The following is a 19,133-nucleotide window of genomic DNA, read 5'->3' as shown; positions in this document are numbered from 1 at the left end:
CCTACCTCGCCTCAGTCTTTGGCTACTGCCAGTCACCATCTAGCCCCCACACACTGGGGCAGACTGCAGTGTACAAACCACTCATCACAGGCAAGGGGGGGTTTGGACCTGCTGCCTCTGCCTACCCTTGGGCTGTCCCCTGCAACTCCAGTACCTATTCGGCCTTATACTAGGCCACAGCCTGGGGGGTTTCCAGGCCGGAACTCCCCAGCTCCTCTGGCCTTCCCCCAGCCCTGCTCCACCTTAGGTACATAGGTATGCTCCCCAGCAGCCAGGCTCTTCTCCCTCTAAAGGCAGAGAGAGCAAGCTCCTAGCCCACTGCCCTCTTACGAGGGCCAGCTGAACTCTGATTGGGGCGTGGCCACAACTGAGGCTGCTTCCCCAATCAGCCCAGGAGCTGCTTGCCCCCAGCCACAACCCTCTCCTGGACTGTTTTAAGCCCCTAAGGGCAGGAGCAGGTGACCACCCCGCTACAGGTGGCTGAAGCATGAAGGGGCACACAAATGTTTAGCATATCTGGCACATAAATACCGTGCAAGGCCGGCTACAAAAGTGCCACGCAAACACCTGTTTTCACTTTCAGGTGACATTGTAAATAAGAAGCAGGCAGCAGTACCTCCCGTAAATGTAAACAAACTTGTTTGTGTAAGCCATTGGCTGAACAAGAAGTAGGACTGAGTGGACTTGTAGGTTCTAAAGTTTTACATTGTTTTGTTTTTGAGTGCAGCTATGTAACAAAAAAAAATCTACATTTTTTTAGTTGCACTTCATGATAAAGAGATTGCATTACGATACTTGTATGAGGTAATTGAAAAATACTATTTCTTTTGTTTATCATTTATACAGTGCAAATATTTGTAATAAAATAATGTAAAGTGAGCACTGTACACTTTGTATTCTGTGTTGTAATTGAAATCAGTATATTTGAAAATGTAGAAAAACATCCAAAAATATTTAATACATTTCAGTTGGTGTTCTATTGTTTTAACAGTGCAATTAAAACTGTGATTGATCGTGATTAATTTTTTAAATTTAATCGTGTGAGTTAATTGCGATTAATCGACAGCCCTAGAAATTTCTTACCTGATCATTTTCTTTCTACTAGTAGCATCTCTTCATTCAGCCCACTGTCCTTATCTGATAAATGAACATGACACAATTTATAGAAAATTGGAATATTTTTTCTAAAGGGAGATTTAAATATATAATCATCTTAACATTAGTTATTATAATTTCAGGTTGTCTTAAGGTTAGTAATAGTTTGCGAGAGTTTTCCTATAGCTTTGGAATAACTCTTGTAATGGCCTGAGTTGAAGGGTGAGGCTTAATCCTGTAGCCTCCAGCAACAATACTGGATCAAATTGCACAGGAGAGTGACATTACCAATTTGTTCGGAACAAGAGAAGTTGCTAGCGGAAAATTACCCGGTAAGAAATTTCTCTGTGTTCTTTGTAGACTCACTCTTGTTTTTCACTGATTTTTACCAATTGCAGACTTCTCCTAATGAACAAGAAAATAATGGCGTGCATCCGTTGCAAGTGCATAGTTTGCCTAATGAAAACTTGGCACCCAAGCGAGAGAAACCTGAGATAAGACTATGTGAACAAATTACTATAGAAAAGAACTCTGAATGTGAAAATGTAGCTGAGGTCACGGAAGCAAGATCTGCAGAAGAATGTCCAGCAAAACTGATCTCTGAGACTGAATATAGAAATACATCGGAGAAAAAGACAGACTGCCACAGTGAATCATCATTTTCCAATCACAACATATCTCTAACACCTCTGGATTTCTTGGAAAATCAGGTAACAATTGAAACTCTTCAGCTACAGATAAAGCAGACATCTAGTGAAAACCTGAAGCTGCTCCATGGCATAGAAGAAAGCAATAAAAAGGTTGATGCTCTGCTCATGGAAATCAAAGAATTAAACTCAAGGTTGGATTTGCAGCATACAGAACTAACTGCAAAGGTAACTGCTTATGCAGAACTAGAAAAAACAGTTCTAGTACTTAAAAAAGAAAACTCGGACTTAAATGAGAAATTTGAATCTGTTTCTTTTGATAAGCACCAGATAGCTTATAAAGTTATGATTCTAGAAAAAGAACTTGACAAGGCAAAGTCTGACGTGGACGTGTACAAAGTTAGATTATCTGATGTAACAGACATGCTGGAGGACTTAGAAGTGACCAAAGGAGACTGGCATGAGAAGTTCCTTCAGTCTGAAAACGAATTGAGGAGAACAAAATCTGAGAAAGAGAACATTCAGAACCATGCCCTGTCCATAGAAGGTGACATAGAGGAACTTCAGAGAAAAAATCAGCAGTTAGAAAAAGACAGTGAAAATAAACTGAAAACTATTTCAACTCTTCAAGAGCAACTTGCTGTAATCACAAGGGAGAGAAACCAACTCGGTCAAGAACTGAGCATTTTGTCAGAGAACAAAGAGGAGTTGGATCAATTGTATCAAACACTGCAGGAGAAAATAAAAGAGCTAGAGTCAAATAAAGTGGATGCTACTGAATTTATCAGGATATTAGAGGCTGAAGCTAAGACACAAACCAAACTGCTTCAGACCACAAAATCTGATGTAGATCAGTTATCAAGGGAAAAAGACTATCTTGTGCAGCAATTGCAGAATATGGAAAAGGATACAGAGGTTCTCACATTAGAAAAAGAAAAGTTGCAAAACCAAATGCAGGATCTGGAGGAGGAAAAAAAATTGATTCTAGGGGAGCCTGAAATGTTGCAGACTAAGTTAAGTGAATCAGAAATGGAAAACTCTAAGCTTTCCAAAACTTTGGAAGGCTCATTAATTGAAAAAGGAGAACTTGCTGCTAGACTGAACTCAACACAAGAAGAGGTGGATCAACTGCGATATGGAATTGAGAAGTTGAAAATGAAAATAGAATCTGATGAGAAGAAAAGGCGCCACACAGTTGAAAAACTGAAAGAGAGTGAACGGAAAGCAGACTTTCTTCTGGACAAAACTGAGAAGCTTGAAAGAGAATTGCAGATGTCAGAAGAAAATCTAGAAGATGCAATTCTGCAGGCAGAGACTGCTAACACAGAGACAGAAACATTAAAAATTGAGATGGAAGAGATGGCTGAAAGGTTGAAAAGTTTAGAATTAGCAGTCAATGCCTTCAGGTCAGAAAAAGAAGGTTTGACTAAAGAACTACAAGAAAAACAAGAAAAGATATCTGAATTAGAATCTTCTAACTCTAACGTTGTAAGACTGCTGGAAGAAAAGGAGAAAGAAAATATGCAAATTAAAGAAGAGTCTGAAAATGTCACGGTATTGATAAAATCTCAGCTGAAAAATGCAAGTGAGGAAATAAAGCTTTCTTTCAATGAGCTAGAAATTTGTAAGGCAAAAGAACAAGACTTAATTTATCAAGTGGGTTGTCTTGAACATGATAAAACACAACTATTACTGGAACTTCAGGAAGTAAGAAACATCAGTACCAAACTAGAACAATCACTGGAAGCATTTGTACAGGAACTTGCAGACTGTAAACAAACCCTGGATGAGAAGATCCAAGAAAATGGTGCGCTACAAAAGAAGATTAAAGATGTAGAGCAGCTTTTTGTACAGCTGTCACATGCGGAAAGTGAACGTGAATGCTGGAAGCAGGAAAAAGAAGGGCTGCAGAATTTGATAGTTGAATTGAAGCAGAAGGTTCAACATCTATCTAATAATGAAATTTTGCAGACTATCCTAGAAAATCTAAAAGCATCTCATAAAGATCTTGAGAAGGAGCTGGAGTCCACACTGTCTGAAAAAAATGCTCTTGTTGAAAAGGTAATTCAATTTAAGCTATTGTACAGTCCTCTTTGTAAGAATGGAGATAGAAAGTCCTCTGGGCTGACCGCTTCCTTGACAAATTAAAGTCCAGACGAGTTTAAACTGAGGGTTGTACAGTAATCACTGACAAAAATTTGTGGTGCTGTGGAAACAATAGGTCTGATTTTCAGTGAATGTTTGTCTCACAGGGAGTTGTTCTATAATAGCTATTTGTGATTAACTCCCTATGTGGATACTTCTACTCTGGAATAAGACCATCCTTGCAGGGAGTTAATCAGGAATAACTATGCCACTATAAATTCATACCCTACCATAATCCGAATTAATTCCTCAATGTAGAAAAGCCATAAGATTGTATGTGTGCACTTGCAAGTCTACAAAGATTTGGGTGTATGCACTAACAGATAGGCATTCACTTACCAGGTAATGTGTATGCAATGTAGGTGTTTGTTTGCCTATACCCACAGACCTACTGAAAGCTGTGTGTGTTTTGTATTTAGGGTTTTTGTATATGTGGTACCGTTGGCAGCTTTAGGGCACAAGTCAGAGTCCATGGAAGTTGATGGGAAGACTCCTATTGACTTCACTGGGCTTTGAATCAGATTCTTATTGCCTATTTAACAAATGGCCCTTTTAAAATGTATCCTGGATCAAGGTATTCCGGGAGGGTTATAGAGCTGGAGACTGCCACTAGGGTGTGGAGAGATGACTCGGAGCTAGAGAAACAGGAGAGAGAGCGTGAGGAAGAGCAAGTGTAATGCCAGAATCTTTCTCTTCCCTGAGAAGGGAAGAGGAGAAAGGACAATGAAATTAACATTGGGGGGCAAGGGGGGGGAGTAAAGGTAGTCTGGGGAAAAAGCAGTCAGAAAGATGAATAATCTTCAGGAACAGAGGGAAAACAGCCAAGTTCGTTACTGTATGAGGAATTGACTTTTCCAAGTTTGAGGGCCAGATGCTCAGCTGGTGTAAATCTGTGTATCTTCATTGAAATCCATGGATCTCTGCCAGTTTAAAGCAACTGAGGTTCTGGCTCCAACATTTTAGGAAATTTAATACTCTGTTAATATTCTCCTCTAATACAGAATGAAGATGAGCTCACTGTTCTTTCCCTTTCCTTCATACTTTGTATTTGAAAACTGTTTCACTGGAAATGGGAGGCCTCAGGATGTCATCCTGGAAAGGCTGCTATGACAAAGGGCTCTTCTCTATTTCAGGCATTTATATGTCTTCCATCAGCAGAGTATCTGAGATGAATTTGATAACAAGTATAATGTTTCTCAAGTACTCATTTTTTAAAAATAAACTTTTTGACAGCTCTCTAGGGTAGATAAAATCTAGGTTCATATTTAAGCCTCTTATTCTAAAGTGCTCATATTTCATTCTCCACGTTTGATGTCTTACAAATCATATGAAGTGCAGCCTTGCTTTCGTTTATGTAACCATTGCTTCTAATTTAAATAGGCATGTTAGCTGCAGAAACCGTGTGCAAAACTACATGGCTATGGGCCTGTTCCTGGATGTCAATAAATGTTTTGCCATGAATTTCAGTGTGACTTTTAGGAATCAGACCCAGAATTAACTCTCTATATCCTAATATGTCCACAGAATAGTCACAAAAATAGACAGCTCAAATACTTCAGATTGTTGCAACATCTTTGTCATGGTGAGACTAATGACCCTGAACGTCTCAGAACACTCTCAGTAGGAACAATTGCTGTATATGTTGTGAAGTTAGCTTTGGCTTTAATGCTAACATCATTCGTGGGATGAAGCTTCTTGTACAACCCAGAGCTAAAATGCCTTTGTAAATGACAGAGAGGCCCATCTTCTCTGTAATCTTGTATGCTACTGTTTTGTGTTTAAAAAGTTTGAGTCTGGGACTACAGTACTGTACTTATACAGCCGTTAAATAGTTTTCTCTTACCTTGTCAGTTTTTGACATTTAAAGATTTTTCCAGATGCAAAGCCAAATTGTCTAATATGTCAGCTATTTCGCAATCTATAAAAATGTAATTACCAAAGACTGAGCAACTTTTGTTTGTAGATTCAACTGGATCCAACTACTTCAGAAAAAAATGAACCAAATAAGAGTTTGGATGGGGTTCAGAAAGAGCTGGAGGAAAAAAAGAGAGAAATGAAAAGAGAAATATCCGAATATCAAAGCAGACTTCTTCAGGTGGAGAAAAATCATCAGGCTCTTCTGGCAGAAGCAAACAGAAAGGTAAAGCAAACAAGAAAAGGGCACGGGGGATCTTAAGGAAGATTTGAATATTCAGCAAACAACTTATGTGTATATAATATCCCCTAGAAAGAGGTTGTCTTTGCTATAGTATTTCAAAGCACTTACTTCCGATAATTACTATGGGGGAAAATGAATGTGTATAGTCTGTCATAAACTTAATACTTTGAATGCTGTGTTCACACATCTTCACTGGGACTACTCCAGGGAGGAAGGGCTTGTTAGAGTGGGTCTAATATTATGGTAATCTAGGTAAAGACAAAGGTTACAGCATTGGGGATTGTGAGGAAAGAGTCAATTGTGATTAAAAGGAGGACGTGGCAGGATTTGAGAAGAGACTGAATATGAGGGAGAGAAAAGAGTTGAAGGTGACAGGATAGCGGTGTAATAATACTAGTCCTTCTATCCTAGGATTTCATTGTTTCACAAACAATTATTTAAGCCACAAAACATCCCTGTGAAGTAGGTGTCTCATTGTATCAGAGGTGATAGAGGTGGAATGTGGTGGAAATTAATTAATAGCAAAGATATAAAGGGCCAGATTCTCTGTGTGCTGCATTGTGTGGTAGTCGTCTACACCAGTGTAAAGTAACTTTGCAGTGGGGTAAATGACAACACAAGGTGCAGGGCAGCAGAATCTGACCCAAGAACTTCAGATTTGAAGAGACTGAGCTGGAGCCTGTGTGGCATCCAAGCAGAAGATTTGAGAGGCAGCTGGAGAAGTGAGAGCAAATAGAAGGGAGAACCTTGAGGAGTAGTATTTCTACATTTAGCTTAGTAATGCAAGAATTGGAGGCTTTTAGTAGGAATGCTAACACAACTTTTAACTGTTTGGTCTTACAGAGAGCCCACATAGATCCCATACAGAAAAGCTAGTAAAATATGAATGATTGGTCTGAACCTATGAAAACAGGAAAAAGCATGATCTGCTAGATCTGCCAGTGTTGTACAACACTTTGATTTGTTTACGGATCTCTTCTCATCTTTAAGTGTAATGTTTGGCTTTTGTGAGCTTAAGTCACACTGAATGTTACTGTAACTTAGTTCTATAGATTTTTCAAAATAGTTATACTTTACAAATTGTACTGAAAAATACAAGGCTTAAGAACACTTCAGAATATATATTTACTCAATAGTCATTAAAAAGTCCTCCTTTTGAAAGAGTTGTCTGCTTATCTGCAAAAATGTGTACCTGGAAGCTTTTCAGATACTCAGTGCCCTAGTTCATGTAATAAATAACCCATTTGAAATTATTTGTGTCTTTTTATTCTTTTCATTCCTATGAATTAAAAACGTTGTTTGTTTGTTTTTAAACAAGAATTCTAGTAAACTATTCTTTTTAAAATATTGTAGAATTCTTCCAGTTTTACACATAAAGCAAATTGGTCTTTCCCATTTTAAATTCAAAATAAACATTTATATTATGCAAGCTTACTGCAAAGCTCCCGCAGACAATAAGTACATTTTCTGTGTAGTATTTTGTAGGGGGCCTTTTAAAAATTGTACTTGTTATCTATTTATTTGCCTATAGAATGAAGTAGAAATTCAGGCCTGTCAAGAGAAATTGAATTCATTGGAGCAGTGTCTTAGTGAACAAAAGTTGGAAATGGAGCTCTTGAAGTCAAGTAAAGAGGAATTAAATAATTCTCTGAAAGATGCTAACCAGACAATAGAAGAACTTAAGAATATTAAGGTATGTATTTTCCCTATAAGCTGTTTCATTTTTGACTTTCGAACTAAATTGCAATGTAGTATCTAGAAAGAGGCATAGTATAATGGTATAAGCACAGAACTGGAAGTAAAGAGCTCCTGAGCTGACCTCTGGCTTTGACTCTGCCTTAATTTCACCAACTAAAATGAAGATAATACCTTATTTGCCAGGGTCTGTATTTGAAAATTACACCGTGTTTAAACATGTCTTTTCACTCTGCCCCAAGGTTAACCATAACTGACTGATGTGATATTAAACATAACAGTGCAGTGTCGACACTGCATGTTGTAACATCATGTTAATTAACACATTAATTAATACCTTATGAAACTTTCCAGTGTAGACATGCCCCTATTGTCTTTAAATCAGTCTGATAATAGATGCTGGCTACTACCTTAAGTATTAGTGTTTCATTATGTCACACTCACTTTGTGCGAGCATATCAGTCCTGATGTATGCAGAATTTCCATCTAAATTATTTAGTGATTCTTCTTATGACAGCACTATTTTTGCTAATAATTTAGATAGGAGTGTGAACAATTCCACGTCATTGCAAAAAAAAATCTGATAATGACTGTATGAAGTTTTACCTGTAATGCACATAGGTTGGGTGTTTACTGCCAATCAGAAGGGGCAAAGTTTTTAAACCTGTCCATCTAGCTGAATTTTTTTCTTATCAATTCCCTCTGCATTTTCTAGCGTGCAGTCTTTTTCTACTTCCATTTGTGGTGAATGACGGACTGTAGTTCTGTGCTCTCACTTCAGAAATAAACACATCAAAAAGCACTCATGTAGCACACTGTGGAGCCAATATTGTGGCAAGCAGGCACTGAGTTACAATACTCACTCCATGCCCAGCTAATGGAGCACTGTGCTTGATATTTATGTATCCTGAGGTGTGTTTTATAAGGCTGCTAGATATCCACCATCCATTTATTTTGGCATTCCAATGCACATAGGGTGGACAAACCTGCCTGGACCATGTGCTTTTCAGCTGGGTTTTGTCATTTGTTTATTTCAAATATTATATTTAATTATTATTTCTCTATCAAGGAAATCTACATGCGTAGCTTTCCAATAAACATGGCTTTAATGTTTCTCTGTTGGAATTAGAAGCTGCTATAATTCAATTAAAAGAAAAGAAGTACTTGTGGCACCTTAGAGACTAACAGATTTATTTGAGCATAAGCTGTATTTTCCACTGAATGCATCCGATGAAGTGAGCTGTAGCTCACGAAAGCTTATGCTCAAATAAATCTGTTACTCTCTAAGGTGCCACAAATACTCCTTTTCTTTTTGCGAATACAGACTAACACGGCTGCTACTCTGAAACCTATAATTCAATTGTATATTACTAAGTGAAGTCTACTGTACAAATTCATATTATAATTTTTGTCTGGTTTTTTAGTTGCACTGAACTTTTACTGGCAGATGAGATGTCATTAGTGAGCGTATAATGCTTAGACAGAAGAATGGAGTTTCCTATTAGCAACTAAAAATAATATTTTTATTTTATAGGTGGACAATCTGAAGTGTATAGTTCAACTGAAGAAGCAAAATGAATTTGCTTGTAGTAAAATGGAGATATGGATGAAATCCTGTAAACAGCTAAAGCAGGAAAAAGAAATGTTGCAGAAACAAATTGCTGAACGTGGTGCTCTGTTAAAGAAACAAAAGCCAAGTATGTGGTCGTTTAATAAGGAAATGCTATACTAGAATGTCATTATAAGTGAATCATAATTAAGGCTGCAAATCATTCACGAAAGTCACAGTTTCCGTGACCTCCGTGAATTTTGCAGCGCTGGTGCAGCTGACCCCAGGACCACCCCAACAGCTGGGGAAGCCCAGGAGCCAACATCACCAGCCACTGCTCTGGCAGCCCCAGGCAGTTGGTCCCTTGCGCCGCCCTGGAGCAGCAGTCTGGGACCAGCAGTGGCGGGGCCCCTGGCCACACCCCTGCCTCCCCCTCCCCCCCCCCGCAGCAGCATCACCCTGCTCTGTCCTCCCGCCCTGCAGCAGTCTTCAGGAGCACCCCCCCTCCCAGTAGGTGAGATTTAGTCATGGGTATTTTTAGTAAAAGTCATAGACAGGTCACGGGGACGTGACTTTTTGTTTATTGCCTGTGACCTGTCCGTGAGTTTCACTTAAAATACTCGTGGCTAAAACACAGCCTTAATCATGATCCTGTTTCTAGCCTTAATGTATTCATTTATAAAACATGTTTTCAAAACATCCATTATTACATTTGATTCAGATGAGGGGCCAGATCCTCAGCTGGTGTAAATCAGTATAGCTTCTGAAGCTATGCCATTCACACCAGCTGAGAATCTGGCCCAAGATCTGTCTCCTCAAATTTCAGAGTCTTCTTATATGTTATGAATATAAATTTCCAACATCTATGTTTTGAAATCGAAAATGACCTTAGGATGAAAGGGAGCCTATTTTTTTAAACAACAGTAGAGTGTGGTGTGTAACTTCTTACAATGCTTTGTTTGAGACATTTACTACTGACAGAATGTAAAATGTTGGAGTGTGTCTGTTCTTTCCGTTGCTGACCATAACAACAAAGAAAATTCACATTCTGGGTATAGATGGCTGATAGTTCAGCATCCACCACGGAAAAATTTACATCTTTTAGAGTTTATATATATATGTCCTTCCCAACAGCTTTTGGTGTCCTCCTGGATTGTAGACAGTGAGAGAGGAGCAGCTCTTAAAGTGTTATGCTTCAGATAGTACCTCCATTTTCTAAATATCATCAGCCTGGTACTAGTTGCAGCTTTCTGGGACCAGGAAGTGCTGGAGTTTATTAATTTGAACAAATAATGTTTTTTAAGACACATACATAGGGGTTTTATTGATCACAAGCTTCAATCATTTCAAGAGTTGTCAGGGACTAAGTACAGAGCTAAATAGGACAACAATTTAAAGTGATCACCACAATGTGTAAAATACTACAACTTGACTGCCATTATCTAGGGTAAGTTAGGCTAGCAAATATTCATGAGTGTCCAATAAGCAGAATCACTAGTGGTATAAAAAGGGATCCATATTTCTGAGGTAAGCTATATTCAATTATATAAACAAAAACTGTTAAAATAATGGTAAGGTGGTAATGTTAAGCACTTAAAAGTTAAGAAATGCCAGAATTAATGTTGCCCATGCATTGTGTGTCAGGAACAGATTCCAAAGAATTGGGGTACATGGCATCCTTACAGTAAATATGGTATCAACGGAGATCTCTTCTGTAAAGTAACCTCTACATGATGTCTGTTTTATTTGGTATAGTTTATTGTGGTTGCACAAGGATACACCTTATGTACTTAATTAACAAATGAATGATTGAGATCATTGCATTGTAAACTCATCTTTCCAGAGTCTCCTTAAAGTTATTTGTACAGGTAATGACTCTTTCCTTTGGTCAGGTGCTGATGAGGTTGCCAGTGCAGAAGAAATGAGGTTGAAGCTGGAAGAAATAAAAGAATCTGTAGAAGAGAAAACCAAGGAAGCAGAAGAAAACCTGGAGAAGTACTGCACTCTGATTATTAAGAACTATAAACTAGAGGAAGAAAATGAGATGTTAAAAACGCAGGTCTCTCTGCTGAGTGCTCAGCTGAAACAACCAGCAAATGCTGTTAATTCTCCTTCACAAAATTCAGATAATCCAGTAACACTTAACAATCAGTCAGTTACAGAGAAGAGGTCAGATGAAGACCCTACTAAGCTTTCAGGTAAAAGACAAAGATGCCAAGAAACCAAGAAAGATGATGGGGAACCAAAATCCCCTATACCAGAGACCTTATCTAAAAAAATGAAAAAGGGAGCATTCTACCAACATTCACTGACCCATGAGAATACTGAGTATGAGCCAGACGGACTCCCAGAGGTGGTGAAAAAAGGTAATTGTTACTACTTTAGAGGAGAACTGTCCACATTTGTGGGGAGTGTGTGCGTGCATGCTTATCTAAATAATCGTGTTGTCATATGTGTGACCTGGAAGCATTGTAAAAACTTGGATATCACTGGCCAAATTCAGTCCTGGTATAGGCTGCATAACTCCATTAAACTCAACTGCTTGTCAGAGCTGAGTTTAGCCCCATATGTTTTTAAAAAAGCTCTATTATACAATTAAGGCTATAAGGGGACAGTATCTTTTGTTGTAGGTGTATGTAATTTTTAGTGGTTTTGTCTTTTAGTCTGTGTGATGTCTGCCCATCTGTACAGTTTTGTAGTAGTTGATGACAAAAGGAAAACAGCCAAAAATTCTGAAATCCAGAATCCTAATATCAGGTTGTAGTTTTGAAAATCAGTCTAGATAAATTTTGTTGACTTTGGGACTCCTCCAAAAACTTTGCAAAAGTCCTCTGGCAAAAAGAGAGGGATTCCAGGCCCAGTCATTCCCAATATAAAACACCCCTTCCTTCTGGTTGATAGGAAGGGGGAATATTTTTGATTAAATATTTTTGACTAAATGTTTTTTTCATTGAAATATGCTGTATTGTCAAAGCCGAAATGTTTCACGGAGATGTATTGATTCTGACAAAGTTTTCGCTGGGAAGGTTTCTGAGGTGCAAAGTGAACTCTTGCAGGGAGGAAGGCCCCCAAATTGAAAACCTGATGTTTCTGATACAATTTCATTTTGTGAAAGCATTTGAAAGGCTTTTGTTTTCATTCCAATCCAGGAAAAAAATGAATTCTGAAACCTCGAAAGGTGTCGCAAAACAGAATTGTCACCCTCTGGCCAGCTCTACTTAGAACAATAGAAAAGACATCATTTTCAGATGGAAATTATTTTCCAGTTAATGGTGTCCCTTTAAAGGAAAAAGGGAACATTTTCTTGGGGAAAACTCTTTTTGCCTTTTTAGTAGAGTTGTTGGAGAGATCCACACCCTTGCCTGAGTTCATATATAAAATTCTGGAAACACAAAATAGTCCTAATAATTCCCCCATTATATTTTATTCAGTGAGTAAATGCCATTTTACTTTCTTATATTATTATCTGTTGTCATCTCCATATTGAAATGAGCAAGATCAAATTGATTTGAACAATAAAATAATTTAATCAACTGTGGTTAATTGAAGCTGTTTATTTTTCAGGGTTTGCTGATATTCCTGTTGAGAAAATCAGTCCTTATGTTTTGCGTAGAACAACTCTAAACCTAAGGACCAGTCCCCATCTTGCTGCCCAAAGCCAAAGATTGTCACCAAGTGCCCAAAGTTTACAAAAAGGCAGTTCAGATAATCTTGCAGAGATCTCTAAACTGACAGCTGGTGGCAGCAAATCACAAAAGGTAACTGATCTTAAAAAAGTATCTAAATATGCAGGCCATGGGAAATCCACATTATGTATTTATCTATCCAAGTGAGTTTGAAGATATGCCGTGGTATGTCTGCCATGAATATACTGAAGACAAGGTCATAAATGTAAATACAATGAATAAAGCTTGGCATAACAAAGGTCTGGGCATAATTGGTAAACTTAGAATTGTTGGTATGATCAAATCTGTGATCTCATGCCAAGTGCTCATTAATTTGGTAAATGGAAATGAGGTAAATCTTCCTACTTTAATGCTCATCACAAATATTTGATTATTTCTTGAAAGACCTGGATGCCTAGAGCAGGGTGTGTGTGTGTGCGTGCATGCGTATATGGATTACACGCAAAAGCACTCAAAAGTTCAGATATGCCAGAATTAAGGCTCCTTGTCCCAGTCTCTCTGCTCAGCCAGTCCCAGTTTTCCTCTCCTCCCCTTAGCTCTGTCTTCTCTCAGTGTCTTCTCCACATTTCTCCCCCTCCTTTCTCTCACAACCAGTCCTAGCCTTGCCTACCAGCTCCCTGTCCTTAGCCCCCTTCCCCTGCCCCCCATTCCAGTCCCAGTCTTGCCAAAATCCTTGTCCCAGTCTGCCCTATCTCACCCCCCTCACCCCCTTTTGCCCTCTCTGCACTTGAGTCCCGTATCTTCCTCCTCCACTGTGCTTCTGCACCAGCTTGGAGGGGTCATTGGGAGTACAGGAGAGAGAGGTTCCTGCTCTCAGTTCTGGTTCCTGGCCCAAAGAAGCTGGGATGAGCAGTTGCAGGAAAACTCTGGCTTTGACCCCTGTAGGTCTGGGCTGGAGCATAGTCAGTTGCTCTGTGGGGATGGCACAGTGCTGTGTTTTCACATCCAGGAGCTGTGGGGAAATGGCACATGTGCAGTCACTCTGTGGGGAATAGCTCATGCACAGTTTGGTTAACACTGAGAGCTGTGCGAGATTCAAGTATACTCAGCGAGGGAGAAATCTTCAGAGATTTTAGCTGCTAAAAAATCTAAGAATTCTCTCTACTGAGCATCTGTGAACTGTGATTTTTTTCAAAGGCTTATAACCTGCCCAAATTCGGGCAGGTTTTCATGGGGATGGCAAAAGGCACATTCTCTGACACAAAGGCCACCCCCTGCAAATTACACATTCCTGCTCCAATGCATAGGTGCATTTAGAACTTTTCAAAGAAAAGTTGCCAGAATATTTTAATATGAGAAAAATGTATATTTCCCTAGCCTTGATCTTGGGAATGGCTTAACCATTTTGGCTGAAATTCTGCCTCTGCCCCCAACCCCTGAAGAAAAAGAGCATGAGGCAGACATAAAGGCATGGAAAATTTCAGCCAAAACAATTAAGGTTTGTAAAGTTTTATAAGCAACAGAAAACAGGGTCTTGTAATGGGAGGAGTCAGGTAACCTTAATAATAAGTGATGCTACTAGCTTCGCCCGTAATATATATTGGTAACAATTTTGTTTTTGCTGTTGCATTGCTGTGAACATAGCCAATTTAAACAACACACAAAATCATTCTTTAAATAACAGTCTCTACAAAAACAATCATACTTCAACAAATTGTTTAAAGAGAGATTCTTTTCCCAGTTTTCTCATTTTTAGGGCCAGACCCTGAAGTCTTTTCTCAGTCCTTATGCAAACTTGATCTTATTTTTTTTCCTTTGCTTTTTATTATTGAAGACACTGGAATGAAAACTGATCTCTTTCTTTAGAAGTTCTGGTACTGAACTTTGTCTTAATGCTTGTATTGTGATAGCCTCAACCAGACACTGGAAACTGCATGTCTACAATCTGAGACTTTGCCCATTGCTAGAAAAACACTGTTAGAGTGAAGGAACAATTACAGAGGTGGCACAGTATCTCTACAACTCTTAGGTCTAAAAAGTCCTGATTCTCATCTCTCACACAGGACCCACATCAGTGTAAGTGGGATCAGAATTGGGGCCAATTACCTATACTATCAAAAGCTTTGGCATTCAGGTTTCAATTGTCATGAAGCACACATTTATAACTATTAAAGTTTTAGCTAACTGATGCTAAAATCATGTCAATTTGGTGGGGAGTGCAGGGAAGACAAGGAAAATTGTAATAGCAGTGGGGACTGGAATTTGAGATAACCAAAAGGTATAAATATTGTGAAATTTTTTCAGCAGTTTTACAAAGCTAGTGTTGAACAGTACAACAAAAATATTGTGAAGATTATGTTAAACATTTAGAATGACATGACATTCTATTGAATATTTCATGATACATTGGACAAGATATCCTCTGCAGGCCAGCGTAAATGCTTCAGGACTAAACAACTTTTTCAAGTGCTATTATTTTTACAGAATAAACTACAGGGCATTTACAAATTCATTATGAAATATCAGTAATTAAACTTAAATTACATATCTCAAAATACAGTTCTGCTGATTAGTGATTGAGCAAGAAGAGACTAGACAAGGAACTACTGTGTACTACTCCTTAGCTTTGCCTACACCTTGTTATATCATGTGACTTGCCATCTGTAAAACACGGATGATAATGCCCATTCTAAACTTGAATGTGGTGAGGAATAGGTAGTTGCTGTAAAGCATTCTGTATAGCACTGCTGTATTTTAAAAGTGATAAATATAAACATTGAAGATTCTTGCTTTTAGAGTGTGTCTGCTAATTCATGCTATTCAGTCGCTTGGAATGGGTCTCTCACTTCCTGCTGGTAATTAACAAGGTTCTCCCATACCACTAAAGCATGAGACTTTTTTTGTTTATGTTGCAGGTAGCTGATACTCAACAGTGCCAAGCGGAAACAGCTATTGAACCCATGGAATCTAGTTCAAGATCTCCTCTTTGCATAAATAAGCAAACCACAAAAGCTGTTGCTGAGATCTCTAGGGAGAATCTTAACACACACAAAGGCAGATGTTCCCTGAGCACACAAACATTGTCTGATCAAAATGAACAAGAAAAAAACTGTATGGTACAGTAAACCTGCAGTTATATCACTTCAGATCAAAATAACCTTTGGAAGATAAATAGTTTTCATGACTAGGTATGAAAACTATATGCCCACTATTTTTTGTCAAAAGCATTTGTATACTACTTTGAACACTAAATCATTTTTACAGGACTTGTTGTTAAACACTTACTGATATCTATGTCAGTAAAGCTACGTTGAAAGAATGGACATATCCATTTTTATTTCTCAATATGTTGGTAATGTAGGTGATCATTGTACAATGTTCTGTAAATAAGTCTATAGAAACTTGTCTGAAATAAAGTTTAATAGAAATGCAGTTAAATACCAAACCACACATTACATTACATTACATTAGCAGCATGTGTGACCATGTCTTTTCATGATAAGATCTATCCGTCTCTTTGGAGGTCGGCCGAGTGATCATTTCAGTTCCCGTGAGTACCACTTAGTGACAGCTGCAGTCCATCGATTGTCAGTGAGCCTCACTATATGCCCAGCCCATCGCATTTTACTATGCCTGCTCTCAACAACAACATCCTGCACTCCACTCTGCTGTCTGATCACTTCATGGAGACTCGGATGTGGATTGAAATTCCCAGAATTCTTCTTTCCATCGCCCTCTCCATGACAGACAGTTGCTGCCCCTCTGTCAGTGCCTGTGTTTTGCTGCCGTACAACATTGCAGTACTGTTCCGTTGAAGAGGCTGGTATGTGTTGCCTTGTTGATTTTTCCTTGAGGACATCCTTGATAGAATTGAATGAGCACCAACATGCTTGCTTTCTTTGTGAGAGTTCACCATCCTCATCGTGGAGCATCTTAATTTCTTGGCCCAAATAGACATATTGCTCTACTTCTTCTATTTGTTCTCCCTTGATTGTTATTTGAGCTTTTGGCAAGGTATCAAACTGCATAAATTTAGTTTTGGAGTGGTTAATTTTCAGTCCAACTTGGCTGTTTTTTGTGTTGAGTTCTCGCAGCATTTTCTGTAGTTTGATAGTATTTTTGGCAATCAACACAATATAGTCCATGAATCCAAGATGGTTAAACTGTTCTCCGTTGATGTTGATTCCACCCTTCTAATTCATGTGCCTCATTACCATTTCAAGGCAAGCTGTGAAGAGTTTTGGTGAAACCATGTTGCCTTGTTTCACACCGTTCTTAACTGGGATGTGAAGGGGAGTATCAAATAAGGTTATATCTGTAGTGTCATCAGAATTTGCTTCCTTTAATAGTTTGATATAGTTTGCGTTGATGCCCTGCTCTGCAAGAGCATTCAACACTGTATTGATGTCTATGCTGTCCAGCGCTATTAATTTCATTAGGTGACCCCTGGTTCTTGGGTTATGTGAAGGAATAAATAACTCTTCCTTATTCACTTTCTCCACATATGATTTTCTCAACATTTGCCTTGATAGCTACAGTCCACCTAGCAACTCAGTTCATTCATGTCCAACAGTATACATATATAGTTCCCAACTGAACTAAACGCATTTACCAAACCTATGCTACTTTTTGAAGCGCCAGTATTCAAAGGGAACACCAGACTGCCTTGTTGTGTACACCACTGCAGTAGGTAATGCTAGCTATACATTACGCTCTTCACAAGAATTTACTAGTCCTGTAAGAATTTTTCTTGAGAAGGGGAAGAAATGCCTTAACACCATCCATCTTGTTGCTTTTTCTGCTTCTCTCTGTCTGCTGCTGGTTTTGATTGCACACAATTGTGTCACATGTTAAGGAGAAAATATTAATAACATATTAGGTGGAGCTGCTATCTATATCTGAAACCTGGGCAGATTCAGATGTGTACATTGGAATATAATTCCACGTAGTCCTACAATTCTTAGAAGAAGATCAGAGAGGGAACTAGAACATGTGTACTAAACTGGATTTTCTTTACATTATGAATTACAAATGTGCTCATTTTACAAATGAAAACTTAGCAGACTAAGGTAAATGTGCCCTGTCCTGAAGAAAGACATTGGCCCTTGGTGTAGATTACAGCCATTCTCTATATATTTGCCCCTGTGACTGGTTTTGTGTGGCTGCTTCATGTTCCTGTTCATTAGGACTTAGGCCAACTTGACCCTTGTAATGGCTTTAATTCCCATCACCACTATGAAGCAAAACATGTCCTACATAGCAACAGCCTTATTAAGCAAGATATACTAAGGCTTTCATTCCTCTGTGGAGAGTTCAGTTCAAAACAATTTTTTAAACTTTCTGGCAATGCTGATGAGTATTTATTTGGTTGTCTTCTATAAAATGTGGATTACAATATAATCTCAACCATGATAGTACTGAAATTGATTTTATAAACCCATAGTAAATTCCTGGATTTGCATCAAAATGGAACTGTTAAGATTGCGGTTCCAAAGATGGTACAATTATATATAAAGCTTTTCAATGTGTAATGTGCTCAGAAACTGAACAGCACTTTGAAAAGCTAGAGGGTAGCTTTAAAACAATTCAGTGTCCTCAAATATATTTGCATTGTTTTGTCTTCTTTGAATGCCTGACAAATCAATCTATATTCATAATTCAAGCTTTCAGATCTTTTTGTGAATGCTTCTGAGACTGATCTGTGCACTGCAAAATCCGCAGCCCTCAGTGTTCTCCTCTCTATGTCCCATTTTATAAATTAAATAGAAAGATGATAGATTAGTGAGAGTCTGTTTTCAATATTCCATACTGTCTTCTGAGAGTTGCGAGTTCCTTGAAGGGAGCCACTTAGAGTAGGTGTGGAACGTGATGTATGCACCTCTAATAACATTGCTGAAAAGACAAACATTTAACTTACAGGTTTCAGAGTAGCAGCCGTGTTAGTCTGTATTCGCAAAAAGAAAAGGAGTACTTGGGGCACCTTAGAAACTAACAAATTTATTTGAGCGTAAGCTTTCGTGAGCTACAGCTCACTTCATCGGATGCATTCAGTGGAAAATACAGCAGGGAGATTTATATACATAGACAACATGAAACAATGGGTGTTACCATACACACTGTAACAAGAGTGATCAGGTAAGGTGAGCATTAAGTAGGGGGGGGGGGAACCTTTTGTAGTGATAATCAAGGTGGGCCATTTCCAGCAGTTGACAAGAATG

General features: G+C 38.5%; 1 protein-coding gene across 2 annotated transcripts in view; it reads left to right on the top strand.

Moving 5' to 3' along the window:
* CENPF (centromere protein F) overlaps positions 1-17,216 on the top strand; it is a 71,250-nt gene extending 54,034 nt beyond the window's left edge. For both annotated transcript variants that reach the window (XM_074949265.1, XM_074949264.1), the window contains 7 exons: positions 1,494-3,803; positions 5,851-6,027; positions 7,577-7,738; positions 9,275-9,437; positions 11,182-11,655; positions 12,854-13,047; positions 15,831-17,216. In XM_074949265.1, the coding sequence (XP_074805366.1) occupies positions 1,494-3,803; positions 5,851-6,027; positions 7,577-7,738; positions 9,275-9,437; positions 11,182-11,655; positions 12,854-13,047; positions 15,831-16,040 (3,690 nt within the window). In that variant the 3' untranslated portion in view covers positions 16,041-17,216. The remainder of the gene's footprint in view (positions 1-1,493; positions 3,804-5,850; positions 6,028-7,576; positions 7,739-9,274; positions 9,438-11,181; positions 11,656-12,853; positions 13,048-15,830) is intronic.
* The last annotated feature ends 1,917 nt before the right edge of the window (positions 17,217-19,133 follow it).

The sequence above is a fragment of the Natator depressus genome, chromosome 3 (assembly GCF_965152275.1).
Source record: "Natator depressus isolate rNatDep1 chromosome 3, rNatDep2.hap1, whole genome shotgun sequence".
NCBI lineage: Eukaryota > Metazoa > Chordata > Testudines > Cheloniidae > Natator > Natator depressus.
The sequence above is the reverse complement of the archived record's forward strand: the minus strand, read 5'-3'. Positions and strand labels throughout refer to the sequence as shown.